This window comes from Hemiscyllium ocellatum, chromosome 12 (assembly GCF_020745735.1).
Source record: "Hemiscyllium ocellatum isolate sHemOce1 chromosome 12, sHemOce1.pat.X.cur, whole genome shotgun sequence".
NCBI classification, from domain to species: domain Eukaryota; kingdom Metazoa; phylum Chordata; class Chondrichthyes; order Orectolobiformes; family Hemiscylliidae; genus Hemiscyllium; species Hemiscyllium ocellatum.
The window spans coordinates 8,288,495-8,309,392 of record NC_083412.1 but is presented as its reverse complement, the minus strand read 5'-3'; the positions used below and the strand labels follow the sequence as shown (position 1 = coordinate 8,309,392).

The window sequence follows — 20,898 nt, the reverse complement described above, 5'->3', positions numbered from 1 at the left end:
ACCCACCCAGACCCTTTCTCCCACCCCTGACTAATGCATCTAAAACTATGGGCAATTTAGCATGGCCAATTCACCTGACCTACACATCTTTGGCTTGTGGGAGGAAACTGGAGCACCCGGAGGAAACCCACACAGTTAGCCACCCAAGATTGGAATCGAACCCAAGCCCCTGATGAGCCACCGTGCTGCCCTAAAGACTGAAAGTAGGGATATTGTCAATGAAAATGGGGAAATGGCAGACATGTTGATTAATTACATTACCTCAGTATTTACAATAGAAAAGGAATATAGCTTGCCTAAAGTACCGAGCAAATTAATAGTGGATTGGGATCAAGGACTGAATAAAATGAAGGTAAGTAAAACATTGGTAATGAGAAAGTTAGTAGAATTGAATAGTGACAAATCCCTCGGTCCTGACAGTTTCCATCAAGGGTATTAAAAGAAGTAGGAGAGCACATTGTCGATACCCTAACTATAAGCTTTCAGAGTTTCCCAAATAAAGGAGCTGTTGTTCTGGATTGGAATATTGCACATTGAGAATTACACCTCTCCCCCTCTAAGTCCTGGGACGTAGGCCCAATTTATTTCCTGTAGCCTCTCTTGGAGCATTTTCTCACCAGGTCAGTTACTCCGACTCTGCCTCGGACTGTAGCCTGCCTCTTGCACTCGGAGTATCTTGGCCGAAATTCATCATCTTCTTCGGGCAGTTATGGCATCGAGGCTGTGACACCTCTCACGTCCATCTCATCTGCAGAGGTTTCTTCAACGCTGGGTCCGAGGAGGAGAACCCACAGGTGTTCTGAGGGTCTGGATATGTTTTGCTCCTGCCCCGTTTGGGAGATTGCAGCTTTCATGTGATCCATGCACTCGTTCAGGACCACCTTCCCGACCCGAACTTTGTAAGTCACGGGATCTGATCTTGAGCCAACTGTGCCTCTTACCCATGCAAGGCCACTCCTGTGGTTTGGGCACCAAATTTCATCCCTGAAGTAAACTGCTTCTCTCAGTTGGAGGAGTCTTGTGTCCGGCATTGGCGTACCTGATGCTGTTTCACCCTTCCCCACCCCCAGGTCTGGGAAGATCAGGTTTAACCAGGTATGGAGTCTTCTCCCCTTTAGTAACTCTGCTGAAGCTGTCCCTGTAATTGCGTGAGGAGCGATCCTATAATCAAACAGGAACCAGGACACTTTGATATCGAGTGAAGCTGTAGGCTATTACTTTAGCCTGCCGTCAAAGTTTAGACTGCTCTTTCCACCAGACCATTAAATGATGAATGGTGTGGATTTGCCCTTATATGCCAAATGCTATTCGACTTTAGGAAATATTTAAATTCCTGGCTGGTAAATGATGGCCAGTTGTCTGTGACCAACACATCAGGAAATCCATGTCTTGCAAAAGATGCTTGCAACTTTTTAATTGTCGCCCTCATGTTTGACAAATGAACTCTCAGCATGTGTCCAGCCACTTTGAGTGGGCATCCCCAATGACTAAAAACATTGAGCCTGTGAAAGGATCAGCATAGTCGACATGTAACTGAGTCCAGGGTTTACCTGGCTATTCCCACGAATGTGGAGAGATGCTGGTGGTAATTTCTGTCCTTATTGGCACACTGGGCACTGCCCAACAACACAACTATGTGGCATCAAATCCTGGCCACCAGGCATAACCCCTGGTCAACATTTCATTTTTGAATACTCTGGACGACCCTGGCCAGTATCTGGTGGGGACCTTTGCTTAGGACAATCAGTCTTGCTCCCCATAATAATATGTCATCCTCTACGGTGATCTGGTCCTGTGGGGTCCCCAAAGGTTTCAATTCTGGTTATGAGGGCCGTTTTACCTCCTCCGTCACCACAAGTTGTTTTCGTTTGCCAGGATGGAATCTTTTTGTGTCCATAATCAGATATTGTCAGTGGTGACCAGACAGGTGTCCAGAAAGTTTAAAACCAGACAGACTGCTTCAGTGGCAACACCAGCAATCGCGTATCTGCCAGTGGGAGGCAACTCAAGGCATCCACGTTTGCCACTTGGCCTCTTGGACATTCAACTTGTAATTGTACGAACTGAGAATAAGAGCCGACTGCTGAATTTGACCCAAAGCTATGATGGCACGGCTCTGTCCTCTTTGAGTAGCACTAGCAGAAGTTTCTGGTCTGTTTCTATTACTAATTTACATCCATAAAATTATTGGTGGAACATTCCCACACCAAAGATTACTGCCAAATCTTCTTTCTCTAACTGGGCATACCTCCATCCAGCATCAGCCAAAGTTCAGGAAGCTTATGCTATCAGAGCATTCCTCTTTGCTGGGCCACTGGTGAGCTAACACTACCCCGGTACCATACAGGGAGGCATCACAGGTCAACACCACATCTCGCTTGGGATTGTACTGTGCCAACACCTTAGATGGTGATAGCTGCTTCTTCACTTCCCTAAAGGTTATATCTTGGCCAAGAGACCATTTCCAAAGCTGACCCCTTTTCAATAGCAGATGTAAGGATGCCAGGATGGAGGCCAGGTTATGGATGAATTTTTCATAATAATTCACCAACCAACGAAATACCTAAACTCTGATATAGGTTTGGGGGCCAGGACATTTCTGAGTTCCCTTATTTATCTTACAACGAGTGTAACCCGGTCTTGTCAACTCTATAGTCCAAGTAAGTCACTTGGGGTGCCTGGAACACACATTTTCCCTTCTAAGGCTTATGCCCACCTGGGAGAAACATTTAAGCACTATGTTCAAGATCTCTAAACGTTCTTTATTGGTCTTCTCAGTTATTAGTATGTTATCCAGATAAATGACAACCTCGGGTAGAACTTATAAAATGTTCTCCATCTTCTGCTGGAAAATGACACAGGCTGATGATACCCCAAGTGGCAGTCTTATGTACTGGTACTAATTGTAGCATATTTCAGGAAGTCTTCAACCAACTACAATTGCAGATATGCATGGCTCGTGTCCAACTTCATGAAGGACCATCCAGTTTCGTGTATAAGTCCTCTATGTGAGGGATTTGTACTTAGCCAGCTCTGAAGAGCAGTTTACCATTTGTTTGAAATCCCCATAAAGGTGAACTGATCAGTCTGGCTTCAAAATCTGTATAACAGATGCTGCCCATTCTGCAGACGAGACTGGTTTGATGATTCCTTCACTCTCCAGCCTCCTGATTTCTGCTTCTACTTTTACATGAAAGCTAAATAGTACTGGGCAGAACTTGCAGAATTGTGGAATTGTTTCTTGGTCAATAAGTATGGTGGCCTTGCCACTTTGATAGTCCCTAGATCTTTCTGAAAAACCTCCAGGTATTTAATTAGGACTTCACTTGGCAGCCATTTTCTGATCAGAAAATGTTGAACCAATCAAGTTGAATCTTTCTCAATCAATTTTGTCCCATCAAGCTTGGGCCTGAGACTTTTACAACAATGTGTGGTAACTGAACCAGCTGCCTTTCATAAGAGACTGGAACAAAAATTGTATCCTTAATGTGTAGGGGTTCCCATGTATATGTTTCAGCCTGGCAGAGGTCTGACCAACCTAAGAGTTTGAGTCCAGAATGAATGTTGATCAAGTTTGGTTCCACCATCACTGATATAGGCTCAGTGATATCAACTTCCATTAGAACCGGGTGACCATTTAACCAGGCGTTTATTTTGGTTGGTTCTGGTTTGAATGTTGTAGAACAATTTAAGTATTCCCAACCAAACGTAGGTGGAATTTCCAGGATGTGTGCTCTCCTGGATACAGCCTATGAGTTCTCTTACTCAGTTCAGGCCTCCTGGGACTCTTGCTGTGGTGAGTCTGCATTCTGGCAGCAGCAATTACAGTGGCCTGACAGCCTGGATCCTTGAGAAAATTGGTCGAGGCTTGGCTTTGTTTTGAGGTTTTGCTGTAGGCTTACCTAGAGTCCCTCTGTTCAGGATATATCCTGAGTGAGGCTGTGCAATTGCAGTCACTCAAGTGGTGTTACCCAAATTGAGTCAGTGTGGCGAATGTGTCCACTGGCAAACCCTTTAACACATATGTTCCATTTGCCACATGTTCTAATGACAAAGCCGATTGTAGTGCCTGTTTGACTTCCCACCGGGCTTCAGCAAGTAGACACTTTTTCAAGGTTACATCATTAATCCCACATACCAAATTTCTCTCAGCATCTCACTTCGGGTTAAACCAAAATCTGTCTGTTGCCTCTGCCAGTCTTCTTAACCTTGTCAAAAATCCCAATACGGATTCCCCTGGTTCTCAAACTGCCAAGTAAAACTGATAGTGTTTCAGAATTAGAGGAGGCTTGGGGTTATACTCCTTAGCTAAATCCATCAACTCTTGAAAAAGTTTAGTATTTGGTGCCTCAGGAAAAGGCGGGCTTCTAATAACCGAAAAAGTTGCGGGTCCACAAGCTGTCAAGAGAATTACTCATTGCTTTTCATCTGCCCCAATGTCATTTGCCTGGAAAGCATAATACATTCTGGGCCCAGTTTTGACAGCAGGATCAGATGCCTCCCAAGTAGCGGCATGATGGCGGAAATGATTACCTCAACTGAAAGATGAGTGAATCTCTTCAGGGCATGTTTTTCTTTCGTCACCACTGAAACAACTCCATGATGGCCGATATCCCTTCACCAAATCATCCTTTATGACACATGCATGTCTATATGTTTGTACGTGGCACTGACCCAGCTAGTTTAAAGCTGACTCTTGGAGTTTTATGCACTCAGCATACGCGATGGATCATGTCCTTTTTGAGATTTTAATGTCGCTTATCGACGCATGGATACCCCTATCCAGCGAAACCACAGCCGGAATGATCTTAAGGGAACGGTAAAATACATTGTGAATCAGAATCTCAGCGAGGCAAGGGATAAGCTGGGCTTATCAACTGTTAGACTAGGCGACCGCTCATCACTTGTTGTGTGAAGCGTGCTCTTTAATTTTTAACACCTCTATCTACCCACCATCTGTTAACTAAGTGATCTGAAACACTATACATTTATTATTAAAACCATTAAAAACTATTAAAATCATTAATTAAAACTATTAAAATATCTAAAACTTATTAAAACATTATTAAATAACATCAATAGGAGAAAGTAAGAGTCCATAAAAATCCGTAAAAGTTCAAGGGTCAAAGACAAAACAAGGGTTGTGATAATCTGTGCAAAAGATTTAAATTTCGAGAACCCAAGGTCTTTCATCAACTCAGTGTTCTTTTCGAACCACTTCCCTCGGGCTCCTATCACGAAACCATAAAAGGATATCGTTCCTCCACCAATGAGGTCCATTATCTCTTTTCCTAGATGTTTATATTGTTTGTCTTTTCTTCCCATGCTGATTCAAGTGAGTTGATCTGAAGGTCTGTTCTAACAGTTACATCCACAACAAAAACCTGGTGTTCTCTCTTAAAAATTAGATCCGGTATCCAAAGTTTCCCGGCTTCGTCTTTAATTCTCGGTTGTCTATATATACTGTCCACCCATTCTTCCTTACATACTTAACTAATTCTTCTGCAATTCTATTATGCCTCTTGATCCTCGTGTTTTTAACATAAGGGCACTACCCCGAGATATGCGCAAACGTTTGTGACGTATCATTGCACCTTCTGCAATTCTTGATATTACATGGCCTTCCATACGATATTGATGCTCTTGTTGGATATAAATTTGTTCTCAATAAAATCGAATTGATAACTTTAAATGTCTTCATATATTGTAACTTAGTCAACCATCCATTAGATATACTATCATTCTTATAATAATGAACCCCAGCTCCTTGACAGGGGAGGGCCATCCATTTCTGTATCTGAATACTTCTCCAGTTAGCATAGTTGGTACTGCTAAACCCTTACACCTCATCTTCACTGCCTTCCCTGATAGTATCCTCTTCACCCAATCGCTGATTAATATTCAGGTTCCAGATATTTTCCATCACTTTAAGTTTACTCAATTTATACATTTTCGCAGCCACACTATCACCTTCGAAACGAAATAATGCATGCAAAATTTCGTCCTCAGATTTCTGTAGCATCCCGTACTTCCTCATTATCGAGATTGGAATAAAGGTTGACAGTCTATTTCAAGCAAGGCGACCATCACGGGACTTGGCGTATAATACTCCATCCGTGATGGATTGCGGGAGGTGTAAAATTTCTTTAACTACGCTTTTTATTTTATTATCTAATAATAAAATAAAACTAAGTAATAATATAGTCTAGGAATAAAATATGTGTTTAAAATTTCTACTTTTTGAACTGGTTTTAAGGGGGATCTTTTTAAATTTCCTAACCATATATCTAATTGGCTTTTCCAGTTTGATTGGCTTACGCCAATCCATGGATCTATCTTAGCACCTAAGTATTTATCCGTACTGCCTGGCTGCATCCGTGCTGTATGCTCCCCTCATTTAACTTCCACTTAATTTTATCGTTATATATAATTGTCTTATTTTTATATGTAAAGTAAAATCCTTTCATTTTCTTTATGTTAACCTTCATTCCCGTATTTTTACAAAATTTTTCTACAAGTTTAAGATTATACACCATACCATCATACGATTGACTAACTAACGCTATATCATCTGCGAACGCTAATGTTGCGCAGTGATAGCTATTCCTATCTATCCCTAAAAATATTCCTTTCTCCTTCTCTTCGATGGTACTTATCAGAGGGTCCATTCCAATATTAAAAAGAATCGGCGACAATGCATCACCTTGCTTAACCCCTCTTAAAATTTTAAACTTTCCAGTTTTACTTTTAAAACCTTCAACTTGAGTAAAATTGTTATCATATAAATTTGTAACCAAATTAATAAATATTGATGGAAGTTGGAGTCTTTTAAGAGCTGTTATAATTAATTTGTGGCCCACTGTGTCAAACGCTTTTGCTAAATCCACGAAAATTACCACTAAATCTCTCTTATTCTTTTTAGCCCCATTAATAATATTTTCCAGGATTTTGATATTTTCCTCGCAACCTGCTACACCAGCCATAAAGCCCCTTTGTCTTTTATTCAGATTTACTACTTTCCTCAGTCTACTGGCTATAATTTTAGCAAATATTCTGAGCATAATTGGCCCTATAATTATTGGCCTCCAATTATTAATATCCTTCAACCCTTCTTCATTGCTCACTTTGGGAATCAATGCAGTTCTACTTATTTTCATTTGATCCGTATTATACCTGATTTCATCCAAATAGCATATATTCCAGGAAGTACTGTATTATCTTTATTAAATACCTTCACTATCTGGCCCCGAGCAGTTTTTATGTCCATCGCCTTAATGGCATGATTCACGTCCTCTACTGTTACAGGACCTGTCAGAGTCCCATTCACCGATCCCTCCCCTTGCCTTTTATATTTGGCAAAACCTCTCAAATTATTTTTATCATTACAGTCAGTTAATCTTTCTTTATAGTAGTCTTCTAATTCTTCTTTACTTAGGGGGCATTCACACCTAACTGGAGCCCCCATTAGGGTTCTTGCCAGGTATTGCCTCTTCGTTTTATATAAAACCTGCATTTCTTTAAATTTACCTTTCTTTCTACTATACCTTCTCTAGCCTTATTTTCCTTCCTCTTCATTCTTAGTCCACTATCCCTTTGCGTCAAACCTATTCATTTACGCTGAGTCTCCTTCTTACCTTTATCACCCTCCTTACTTGTTCCCAATTTATCCATTATCATGCCCATTATATTCTCAAATTCTTTACTAATACCTTTATTCCTTCCCATAACATCGTCTACTATTTTAATTAATTCTGTTAGTGACTTGCTCTTATAGTCTGCTCTATCCATAATATTATTACTCTCTTGATCAATCTTTCCATTTAATCTTTCTTCCTCTACTTCCCTACCTATCTCCCAATCACTATTATCTATTTCATCGCTATCACTCATATTAAGAACCAGTTCTTGATCTATACCTTTATCGTCATCGTGACTTTTACCTTTCTTATTTAATAACCCCCTTTTATCCGAGATTTGTTTTGCCGTTTTAGAACCTAATTCCTCAGCTATAACTTTATTAATATTTTTACAGCCACTAAATTCTACTTCTAGTCGTTGCAACATTTCCACCTCTTCATGAGACCATATTCCCCTCCTACTACCCTCCTTATTTTCCATCTTATTCCTACTCTCTACCTTTCCTCTCGTCCTCTGCTCATTTCTTAAAATGGGATGAACATGTCTTTCATGTTGCCCCAATCCTCTGGCTGTCTTAAATTTTAAAGGACATAATTCACATTGGTATAGTTTCTCTATCTCTCCTTTCTTCTTATTATTAATATTATTATTACTACCAGTATTATTACTGTTACTATTACCATTATTATCATTCTTAGAGCATTTAGGACAGTGGCATGCTAATTCCCTTCCCACTCACATTCACTACATCTAACTGTAACTGATTTAATTCCCTTACATATCTTTAAATGCTTCCTAAACCTCCCCGTAGTACTATAAATCTTATTACAATAATTACAATTAAAATGATCTACTGGGTATTTAATTATTACCTCTATTTTATCAGTTTCCCTAATTATTGGATGGATAATCCTACCTTAATACCTCTCCTCACCTCTCTCTGATTCTCCACATTGACTAAAATCAAATGGCCGATTAAAATTCGAATTAAAAATTGTCTGGCTGTTAAATGAACTCGACTGCAGAGGAGCCTTCTCTACTAGTCGTTCTCTTCGAATTACGTCCTGATCATTCTGGACGATATTACTGACTTCCTCGTGCCTGCCCGAGGACAGCCTTGCTGGAATAATACTTATAGTCTCTTCCGTCTGCGTCGAGACAGATTGTCCAGTCCATTTTTGGCTTACATATTTTGCGCATGGTGCCGCCAGTAGCAACCATGTGGGGCGGTTATTTACCCGGTCTCCCTCTCAACCGAAATTTTTGGTATTGGCCATAATCGCTATTGCCAAATTTTGTTTCTAATTTAGACCAAATGGTCACCAGCCGTCTCATAACTTTTCTGAGGTCATATTTGCCAGCCTGGTCCGAGTACTGCTCAAATAACAGAAAGAAACAATAAAACTGCAAATGGTGTATAGTACCGGTATAACCAAGGTAAAACCAAGGATAAAATCAATGGTAAAACCACTGATAAATCTAGACTAAAACAACCTCTAGACAATTTAAAATTGGTACTCCTGTTTATATCTGTCAGCCAGGGCTCCCTGATTGCACCAGGTTAACAGCCCCAATCATGGAACTCATATTCAATGAGATCCACCTGGCTGACCTTGTTCCAATCACTACAGGAGTAATTGAAAAGCTTAGAAATTGTCAGTACTTTACTGCATTGATTTGTGACAGGTTGGCCATACCTGACAAACCTCATTGAATCTTTTCTGAGGAGATGACTAAGATAGTGGATAGGGGAATGACTATGGATGTTGTTTATATGGACTTCCACAAGGCAATTGATAAGGTCCCACATAAGAGACTGTTAACTAAGTCGACATCTGAGGGAATTGAGGGAAAATTACTGACATGGCTGGGAGATTGGTTGAGTGGTGGGCAACAGAATCATACAGTGGTAGTGGCCAGGTCTCATGGAAACCATTTCTTCAGTCTATGCTGAATATAATCCCAAACTAAACTAGCCCCACCTGCCTGCTCCTGGCCCATGTCCCTCCCAACATTTCTTATTCATGTACTTATCTGAATGCCTTTCAAGCATTGTGAATACACCACTTCCTCTGAAAGTTCATTGCCCCTCATGTCTTTTTAAAATCTTCCTCCTCTCACCTTAAAAAGTGCCCGTGATATTGAAATACCCCTCATGATTTTATATATACCCCTCATGATTTTATAAAACTCTATCACGTCATCTCTCAATCTCCCACCCTAAAGTGAAAGAAGTCCCAGTCAGGGTACTTTCTAGATGGTAGGAAGTCAAATATAGTGGATGTTTAAAAGAGACTTAGAGATTCATGTTCATAGAAATTTTTATTCATTCATGGGGTGAGGACATTCATTGGTAGCCAGCATTTGTTGCGCATCCGTAATTGTACAGAGGGCAATTAACAGTCAACCACATTGCTGTAGGTTTCGAGTCACATGTAGTCTAGACCAGGTAAAGTTAAAAATCACACAACACCAGATTATAATCCAACAGGTATAATTAGAAGCACACTAGCTTTCGGAGCGACGCTCCTTCATCAGGTGGTAGTGGAGGGCTCAATCATAACACACAGAATGTATAGCAAAAATTTACAGTGTGATGTAACTGAAATTATAAATTGAAAAATTGATTGTCTGTTAAGCATTTCATCTGTTAGAATACTGTGATAGTTTCACTTCTTTCATGTGTAAATCACAAAACCTTTTCTTAAAAAGTTGCATTCTTGGGTTAGCTGTTAACAATGGTGATAGCTAGACAATATGTTGAAGATGTTGGCCCCCTGTGTTCTCTGTCTATGACATGATGTTTAGATTGATTCTAATCTAAAAAGTGAGATAATGGAGTTTTACATGAATTCATGCAGTTTTTGAGCTCAGAGTTCTACATGAATACATGCAGTTTTTGAGCAAAGTACAATGTAACTCTACAAATACAAATTCACCCCATAAAATATATGTGTGCATTTGGGTCTTTGTCTGTATGTCTGTCTGTCTGTCTGGGTTGGGGGTTGTGAGTGTGAGAAAGTGTATGTATGTGTGTAGTGAGTGCAGAGTGTCTGAAGTCTGTGAGGGGATGCATGTGTGAGTGTGGTAGTGTGTGTGTGTCTGTAAGAGTGTGTGTGGGTGTCTGTGTGCACGTCTGTGTATATGTGTGTCCGTGTGTATGTGTGTATAGGAATGCCGGTGTGTGTGTGAGAGTGTGTGTGTGTAGGCGTATCTGTGTGTGTATAGTGCAATGGTGGTCTCCTATAACGTGACATGAACCCAAGGTTCTGGTTGAGGCCCTCCCTATGGGTACCAAACTTAGCTATCAACCTCTGCTCGGCCATTTTTCTCTGCTTCCTGTCCGAAAGTCCGCCTTGGAGGATGGTCAACCTAAAGGTCCGAGGTCGAATGTCCTGGACCACTGAAGTGTTCCCCAACTGGGAGGGAACCCTCCTGTTTGTTGATTGTTGTGCGGTGCCCATTCATTCGTTGTCGTAGCCTTTGCTCGGTTTCCCCAATGTATCATGCCTCCGGGCATCCTTGCCTGCAACGTATAAGATAGACAACGTTGGCTGAATAACATGAGTACCTGCCATGTACAAGGTGAGAGGTGTCCCTGATAAGTTGGATATAGATATAGTGACCATATAGAAAATGGAGTTCAGAAATGTTAACTAAAATGGCCCCGGCATATTGGCTGTATTTCCCGGCATCCTAAGCGACAGGCTAAGCAAAACTAATTGCTAACATAGCAATTTGTAAGAAGCCAGCCTAGTTGTATAAACAATCCTCCCCACAGATAGTACATAGCACTAGGTCAAAGGGCAGCCATCAGAGGAGTACTGGTGCCTCACGGTCTAGCTGTAACACAGTAATGAGGTTTGAATGTTTACATTTAAGAGCATCTCTGAGATCTGACTGTTACCTTGAAGAGCAGGAGAAGAATAATGGGGGCTAATGTCTGACTTTAAAGATAGTGTTAATATCTTAACCAGATGGCTGCTGGTGTCTGTGTGTTAAATTTAGAGCATTTTTTGATGTGTAAGCTTACAATTAAGTATACTTTGATTAATATACTTTTCGATAGCCTAATGACACGGGACTCTGTATTGCGTGAGAAGTTATGTATAAATGTAACAACTTTCCCTATCGAGAGTGAGAGAATCCACTCTTTAGTACCCGGCGTGGTCTAAGGTGGCTTTTCTCCCAAGCCTTGTTTGTATATTCGTATACTGACAGTCTTGAATAAAAACAGTGCTGTTGAAAGGTGTTAATCAAGTGGTGGTTCTCTGTTCTTGGACAGGCGTTCACAAGAAGCCCAGGAGCTCAAGGCTGAGCTTCCACATTTTGGTGGCAGCGGTGGGATCCCAACGGAAGGCGGCTCCTGGTGACGGTTGAACAGGACACGGTCTTGCTGTGGCAAGGTGGAGACGGGCCCAACTAGGACGTGAGTATACCGTTTGGGACTCACGACTAGTGTCTCCCCAAGTCAGGGGCGGACCTGGATCCAACTCACCGCAGCAGGAGCTGCTACCGGACGGGATCCAGAACGAACCAGTGAACAGCTTTTTAAAGGGACCACCACAAAAGCGCTGGGAGTGCTATAGAAGGTAGGACAATTTAAAAAAAGAGCGCTGGGAGCGCGGGGAGAAATAAGAATAGTTAGATACGTACGGGTTTAAAGTCCCTTGCGGTTAGAGTCCCCATAAAAGCACCACAGTATGTATGTGTGAGAGGGTTTAAAGTCCCTTGAGCAGAATCTCATAAAAGCACCGCTCACAAGTAGTTGTTTAGATACGTACGGGTTTAAAGTCCCATGGGGTTAGAGTCCTCATAAAAGCACCGAGGTACGTATGTGTGAGAAGGTTTAAAGTCCCTTGAGCAGGATCTCATAAAAGCAACACTCACAAAAGGTTAGGGAAAGTTTAGGGAACATTATGGGACAGTTCATGGATAAATATGAGGATCCGGGATCATTAATTGTAACAGTCTGCGCAGAATATCCTGAGGATACGCAGTCACTCAGGAAATTGTCAGGATGGTTAACAGAAAAATTGGGACCTGATGAATGGCCTGCAGGGGGTATGTGGAAATTGGAGATTGTAAAAAAAGCTACGGAGTTAGTATGGAAAAAGGGAATAGGAGGAAAGAAGGGTAAGAAAATTATGGCTAAACTAAGAGATGCATGCTTAAAAAAGAAAGAGGAAGCTAAACAACAACACGAGCAGAAGGTTTACAACAGTTGGTTACATAATGCTACAAAAAGGGGGCTAAGTGTCACTGAGGATGGGCTTCCTTTGACCCTCCATGAGCTCAAGGTTGCATGTGCAAATTTTGATGAAAATATTAACAAGAACAAACGGTTGGCCAACCAAGCGGTGGAGACGGCATTGTCAGACCTGAGGCTGGGTGCAGGATGGGAAGATAAGGGAATTAGTTCTAGGAATGTGGAATCCCCTCCCCAACCCCCTCTATCGGGTACAATACCCCAGGAGGCACGTAGTGAAAGGAGTTTTACCCCAAGCACAGGTAAAAAAGGATATCGGCCTCCACCACAGTGTGAACCCGAACGGAAATTGCCCTACCCTTGGACAGAGGAGGCTGACGATGACAGTTCAGAGATAGATCAACCCCCAGGCCACATGTTCCCTATGCGTACTGTTCCTAACCCTCAAGCGGGACAGGTAAGAGTCCCCGGCCAGCCGCGCGCTAACCCTCCTGTCGCTGCGATTCTTTACTCCCCTACCATAGAAATTTTTACGCCATGGAAACCGCAGAAAATTTTGGCACTGACTATGAATCTCCCTGACAAAGATAAGGACCCACAAAAATGGTGTGAATCAGTTGAAAGCATTTGGCAGGCTTACGGGGCAGTGGGAGAAGATATCTGGAATTTTTTGAGGGTTGTGTTTATTGGCTCTAAGTGGACAAAATTTTTGGAAATATTAAATATGCCCCCTGGTGCCAACAGTTGGACTGCCTTTACAGCACAACACCCGAATCAACAACAACAGGAGCAGGAAATTAAAGAAGCAATGCGGCAGGTCCTCAGAAAACCGGTTGACTTAGCAAAAATCATTGATTTAAAACCAAAAAAGGGGGAGGGTGCTGAGGAATACCTACAGAGGTTTAATGAAACTTATGGCACATATTCTGGGGACCCTCTTTTCCCTTTGGGAGCGGGGGCTGTCTCACAACAGTATAATAGTCTCTTGATGAACACTTTGCCTAAACCTACACAAGATAGATGGAAAACTAACAACTTAAATTGGATCAATTCCTCACAGGGTGATACAGCTAGGGCAGTTAAAGCACTATGGGGCGAGGGTGACGCTCCTAAGGCCGAAAAACCTATTAAATCTGAATTTGTTGTACGGGAAAGTGATCAAAATACCATGGCCCCCTTGCGGCAACCTCCCACCCCTCCCCAGCAGACACAGCAGCAAGGGATGTGGAGATTACCCGGTCCCCAGCTGCAGTCTGACAATAGAGGCTATCAGCTGGAACCAGATTTTTATGTCCCAGGCTGGCAAAACCAAAAGGGCGAGTTTCACGCGATGCAGCACCCAAATGGTCCAGCTAGGAGTGGTCCTTACTCATCAGGTCCCCCTGACTGGTGTGGCCAGCCGTGGACTCCCAACCTCTGGAACTCGGGTTATCCCGGTCAGCCCCAGACATTTCAGGCCACGAATAACTTTAAAGAGTAGGATTGTGGAGCAGCATCGCCTCATACCTGCAGTATCCGCTCAGAAAGCTGAATTAATTGCATTAACTAGGGCATGTGAGCTAGCCTCCGGACTTACAGCTAATATTTATACTGACTCTAGATATGCTTTCGGGGTTGCCCATGATTTTGGGACAGTATGGGAAAATCGAGGCTTCCTCACCTCGTCTGGGACCCCTATCGTACACAGGGAGGAAGTCATTAATTTGTTACAGGCCATTCAAAGTCCTCGCGAATTGGCCATTATTAAATGTTCCGCGCACTCTGCCGGAACGGATCCGGTTTCTATGGGAAACAAACAGGCAGATGAAGTTGCTAAACAGGCTACGGAGCTCCCTGGCTCCTTAATGATGGTTCAGAGGAAATCTATTAGGGCCTCAGTTCCTGACAAGCCACCTCCCTCCACCGCTGATATTGTTGCTTTACAGGGGGACGCCCCTGATAATGTACTTCATGAATGGACTGATCTGGGATGTTTCAAGGACGTTGACGGTCTTTGGAAAACCCCAGTAGGCCAGGTGTGTATGACTGATGTTTTAGCCGTCTGGGTGGTTGATGTTGTCCATCACTTAACACACTGTGGGGCTAGACAAACTGCAGATTTAGTCTGGGAATCTTGGTGGCATCCCAGTGTTCTGCAATTGGCTAGAGCACAAACTAAAAAATGCTTGACATGTATGCAGCATAACCCCGGCAAGGGGGTCCCCTGTGAACAGGGTAGAACCCCGCTGCCTGAAGGCCCCTTTGATACGTTGCAAATGGACTTCATTGAGCTACCCAGAACGGCCAAGTGTAAATATGTTTTAGTTATTGTAGATGTTTTTAGTAAATGGATTGAGGCTTATCCTGCAGCCGATAACAAGGCTGACACTGTTGTTAAGACTTTACTTAAGGAGATTATTCCTAGATTTGGTGTGCCGCGGACACTCAGTTCCGATAACGGCCCTCATTTTGTGGCCCTTGTTAGTCAAGAACTTTGTAAAGTTCTTAATATCAAGCAGCAGTTCCACTGTGCTTACCACCCTCAGAGCGCGGGAGTGGTGGAACGGACTAATCAGACCTTGAAATCTAAATTGGCCAAACTGTCAGCTGACAATGGTCTCTCGTGGCTCCAAAATTTGCCCATTGCCTTGTTTCAACTCCGGGTGTCCCCGGCAGGAGCCCACCGTCTCTCCCCCGCCGAGATTTTGTATGGGCGGCCCTTCCGCACTCCCTTTAGCTCTGACTTCTCTGATTCTCCTGTTGACATACATCAGATGTCAGATGGGATGATCTCCTATGTTTTATCCTTAACTGATGCCTTACGCATGAACCATGCGATGGTTAAAGCTGCTAGGCCTTTGCGGTCGGATTTGCCGTTGCCCCCAAACATCCGACCTGGCACCTTTGTATTGATCAAAAACTTTGCCAGAAAGCACGGCCTGGAACCCCGGTGGGAGGGCCCTTTCCAAGTCCTCCTTACCACCCCTACTGCTGTTAAGGTTGAGGGTCGTAAAGCCTGGATCAGCCTACACCATTGCAAGCTTATTGGGGAGGAATGATAATAAGGGGCAGCTACTGCTGTATGTATTTTCTCTTCCCTTGACATAGGTGCCACTAAGGAAGGAAGACTGAAGAAAAGTGAAACGATGAAACCTATCCTCTTTCTCTTTGGCCTCTGCCTAACAGGAACACGGACATCAACGCAGACCAGTAACACCACCAGCGGTGCACCCCCCACTCTCCAAGGGCCTACAAGCAACTCTAGTGCAGCCACCGTGGAGACGTGGATAAAAACAGGCACCCCCGCGATGACTTCACACTCTACAGATGTTACTACTAAAATGACTAATGGTTTTGTGAGTATGGCACCACGTATTGCTTCTGATGGCCCCAATGGTACAGTAATAGTCCCGAGGGATCTCGTGAGTACTATGAGTGACAATATGACTATTAGCACCCCCCCAATGAGTTTATCACTGCCCAGAGTGATAGGTACCCAGTCTAATAATATAAGTGAGTCCAGTCAGACCCTAGCTACCCCTTGCAACCTCATCGGGGATTGGTGGGTATGGAAACAGGAGAATAGCATAACGCTGAATAACACAGGCCCCACGAGAATAGTTCAGGTCAGAGTGAATGCCACGTGTGATCGTCATGGCCCAGATAACAGTGTGTTTAACCAGACAATTTGTCCCTTGGTCGGCTTTCCTGACTACTCTAAGGCCACTTCTAATTATAGCAGCATAGTCATCCAAAATCTTGCATGGTCACAGGATTGCGTAGAGCATTTGCAAAACCTAACAGGACTTCAACAGTGATGCCCTGGATATAATATTACAACTCTGGATGCCAGGACAGAATGTCCCCGTAATATAACAATTCATAATACTGGCATCTGCCAGGAAGTAATGTATGTATGCCTACGAGGAAATGGCACCAAATCCGAGGATACCTATACGTACTTAAATGATACACGCACATGCTGCCATGCCTTTGCGAATAATACTGCAGCGGACCCCAGAGACTATTTGTTCAACTTTCCCGGTTGCTTCATGATCTTAATTCAAATTACAAACCTCATGCTCAAGGCCGGAGAGATCTGTTCCACCAACAGACATTTTGGAGCAGATTCTTTGGCGCCCTTCTGCCCAATTATGGGGTCATGCAAGCCCTGGACCAGATTCGTGATCTCAGTCACGAGCTTGAGGAAATGGCTAAGGCCACTGCTGATGCCCTGGGTCATTTGGAACACGAGCAGACTGCCCTACGAATGATGACCTTACAGAATAGAATGGCTTTAGACTATCTCTTAGCAAGCCAAGGGGGAGTATGTGCAGTTATTGGCCCTGAGTGTTGTACCTATATTGAGGATGAGAGCTCGGCTGTATATAATGACACTGCACTAATTAACGATGTTGCCACTAAAGCATATGACCTGGACCATTCAGTCTCAGAAGAGACCTGTGCCTGGTGGAACCTACTGTGTCAGCTGTTGGGATGGCTAAAGTCTATTGGGCTGGACATTCTCTCTATTCTGGCCATCATTCTTGGCATTTGTATTTGTATTGGAATCGCTTGGGCCCTTATTATAAGAAGTTGTCAAACTTGCCCCTCACGACGCCGATGTAAAAAGGAGACAAGCCCGATATGGACACATAAGGAAGGATTGACACCTACACTTTTGACTGATGACAATTCAGATGTAGAAACAGGAAAAGAGTTTGCTCAACTTCAACATATTAACATCTGAGGGTTATCATAAAATGATAAAAAGGGAGGAATGATAAGTTGGAAATAGATATAGTGACCATATAGAAAATGGAGTTCAGAAATGTTAACTAAAATGGCCCCGGCATATTGGCTGTATTTCCCGGCATCCTAAGCGACAGGCTAAGCAAAACTAATTGCTAACATAGCAATTTGTAAGAAGCCAGCCTAGTTGTATAAACAATCCTCCCCACAGATAGTACATAGCACTAGGTCAAAGGGCAGCCATCAGAGGAGTACTGGTGCCTCACGGTCTAGCTGTAACACAGTAATGAGGTTTGAATGTTTACATTTAAGAGCATCTCTGAGATCTGACTGTTACCTTGAAGAGCAGGAGAAGAATAATGGGGGCTAATGTCTGACTTTAAAGATAGTGTTAATATCTTAACCAGATGGCTGCTGTGTCTGTGTGTTGGATTTAGAGCATTTTTTGATGTGTAAGCTTACAATTAAGTATACTTTGATTAATATACTTTTCGATAGCCTAATGACACGGGACTCTGTATTGCGTGAGAAGTTATGTATAAATGTAACAACTTTCCCTATCGAGAGTGAGAGAATCCACTCTTTAGTACCCGGCGTGGTCTAAGGTGGCTTTTCTCCCAAGCCTTGTTTGTATATTCGTATACTGACAGTCTTGAATAAAAACAGTGCTGTTGAAAGGTGTTAATCAAGTGGTGGTTCTCTGTTCTTGGACAGGCGTTCACAAGAAGCCCAGGAGCTCAAGGCTGAGCTTCCACTCCCCACTCATAATGGTGGTATCTATGTCCATACTCTGGCACGTCTTGCAGCGCCTACCGTGTATGGAGTTGTCCTGAGAGCCGGGCAGCTTGCTACGAAAAACGATCTGTTCCTGGCAAGCATTTCCCAAAATGCAATGCCTTACATTCATCTGAATTAAACTCCATCTGCCACTTCTCTGCCCATTGGCCTATCTGATCGAGATCCTGTTGTAATCTGAGGTAACCTTCTTCACTGTCCACTGCACCTCCAATTTTGGTGTCATGATTAGATTACTTACAGTGTGGAAACAGGCCCTTTGGCCCAACAAGTCCACACCGACCCTCTGAAGAGCAACCCACCCAGATCCATTCCCCTACATTTACCCCGCACCTAACACTATGGGCAATTTAGCATGGCCAATTCACCTAACCTGCACATTTTTGGACTGTGGGAGAAAACAGGAGCACCCAGAGGAAACTCACACAGACACGGGGAGAATGTGCAAACTCCACACAGACAATTGCCTGAGTTGGGAATTGAACCCGGGTCTCTGGTGCTGTGAGGCAGCAGTGCTAACCACTGTGCCACTGTGCCATCATCTTCAAACTTACTAACTGTACCTCTTATCCTTACAAAAAAATCATTTATGTAAATGACAAAAGTGGAGGACCCAGCACCGATCCTTGTGGCACTCCACTGGTCACAGGCCTCCAGACTGAAAAGCAACCCTCCACCACCCTCTGTCTTCTACCTTTGAGCCAGTTCTGTATCCAATTGGCTAGTTCTCTCTGTATTCCATAAGATCTAACCTTGCTAATCAGTCTCCCATGGGGAACCTTGTTGAATGCCTTACTGAAGTCCATATAGATCACATCTACTACTCTGCCCTGATCAATCCTCTTTGCTCCTTCTTTAAAAAACTTAATCAAGTTTGTGAGACATGATTTCCCATGCACAAAGCCATGTTGACTATCCCTAATCAGTCCTTGCCTTTCCAAATACATGTACATCCTGTCCCTCAGGATTCCCTCCAACAACTTGTCCACCACCAATGTCAGGCTCACCGGTCTATAGTTCCCTGGCTTGTCCGTATCGCCCTTCTTAAACAGTGGCACCACATTAGCCAACCTCCAGTCTTCTGGCACCTCACCTGTGACTATCGATAATACAAATATCTCAACACGTGGCCCAGCAATCACTTCTCTAGCTTCCCACAGAGTTCTCGGGTACACCTGATCAGGTCCTGGGGATTTATCCACCTTTATGTGTTTCAAGATATCCAGCACTTCCTCCTCTGTAATATAGATATTTTTCAAGATGTCACCATCTATTTCCCTACATTCTATATCTTCCTTATCCTTTTCCACAGTAAATACTGATGCAAAATACTCGTTTAGTATCTCCCCCATTTTCTGTGGTTCCACACAAAGGCTACCTTGCTAATCTTTGAGGGGCCCTATTCTCTCCCTAGTTACTCTTTTGTCCTTAATGTATTTGTAAAAACCCTTTGGATTCTCCTTAATTCTGTTTGCGAAAGCTATCTCATGTCCCCTTTTTGCCCTCCTGATTTCCCTTTTAATTACACTCCTACTTCCTTTATACTCTTCTCAGGATTCACTCGATCTATCCTGTCTATTCCTGACATATGCTTCCTTCTTTTTCTTAACCAAACCCTCAATTTCTTTCGTCATCCAACATTCCCTATATCTACCAGCCTTTCCTTTCACCCTGACAGGAATATACTTTCTCTGGATTCTCGTTATCTAATTTCTGAAGGATTCCCATTTTCCAGCCGTCCCTTTACCTATGAACATCTGCTCCCAGTCAGCTTTTGAAAGTTCTTGCCTAATACCATCAAAATTGGCCTTTCTCCAATTTAGAACTTCAACTTTTAGATCTGGTCTATCCTTTTCCATCACTATTTTAAATCTAATAGAATTATGGTTGCTGGCCCCAAAGTGCTCCCCGACTGATACCTCAGTCACCTGTCCTGCCTTATTTCCCAAGAGTAGGTCAAGTTTTGTACCTTGTCTAGTAGGTACATCAACATACTGAATCAGAAAATTTTCTTGTACACACTTAACAAATTCCTCTCCATCTAAACCGTTTACACTATGGCGGTCCCAGTCTATGTTTGGAAAGTTAAAATCCCCTACCATAACCACCCTATTATTCTTACAGATAGCTGAGATCTCCTTACAAGTTTGTTTCTCAATTTCCCTCTGATTATTAGGGGTCTATAATATAATCCCAGTAAGATGATCATCCCTTTCTTATTTCTCAGTTCCACCCAAATAACTTCCCTGGATGTATTTCCAGGAATATCCTCCCTCAGTACAGCTGTAATGCTATCCCTTATCAAAACTGCCACTCCCCCTCCTCTCTTGCCTCCCTTTCTATCCTTCCAGTCGCATTTGTATCCTGGGACATTAAGCTGCCAATCCTGCCCATCCCTTAGCCACATTTCTGTAATTGCTATGATATCCCAGTCCCATGTTCCTAACCATGCCCTGAGTTCATCTGCCTTCCCTGTTAGGCCCCTTGCATTGAAATAAATACTGTTTAATTTATTCGTCCAATCT

The 20,898-nt window shown here is 42.9% G+C and overlaps 1 protein-coding gene across 1 annotated transcript in view; it reads left to right on the top strand.

Moving 5' to 3' along the window:
- ap1s2 (adaptor related protein complex 1 subunit sigma 2) overlaps positions 1 to 16,840 on the top strand; it is a 118,613-nt gene extending 101,773 nt beyond the window's left edge. The window contains exon 5 of the mRNA XM_060833286.1: positions 16,013 to 16,840. Coding sequence (XP_060689269.1) covers positions 16,013 to 16,117 — 105 coding nt within the window. The 3' untranslated portion in view covers positions 16,118 to 16,840. The remainder of the gene's footprint in view (positions 1 to 16,012) is intronic.
- Positions 16,841 to 20,898: the final 4,058 nt, after the last annotated feature.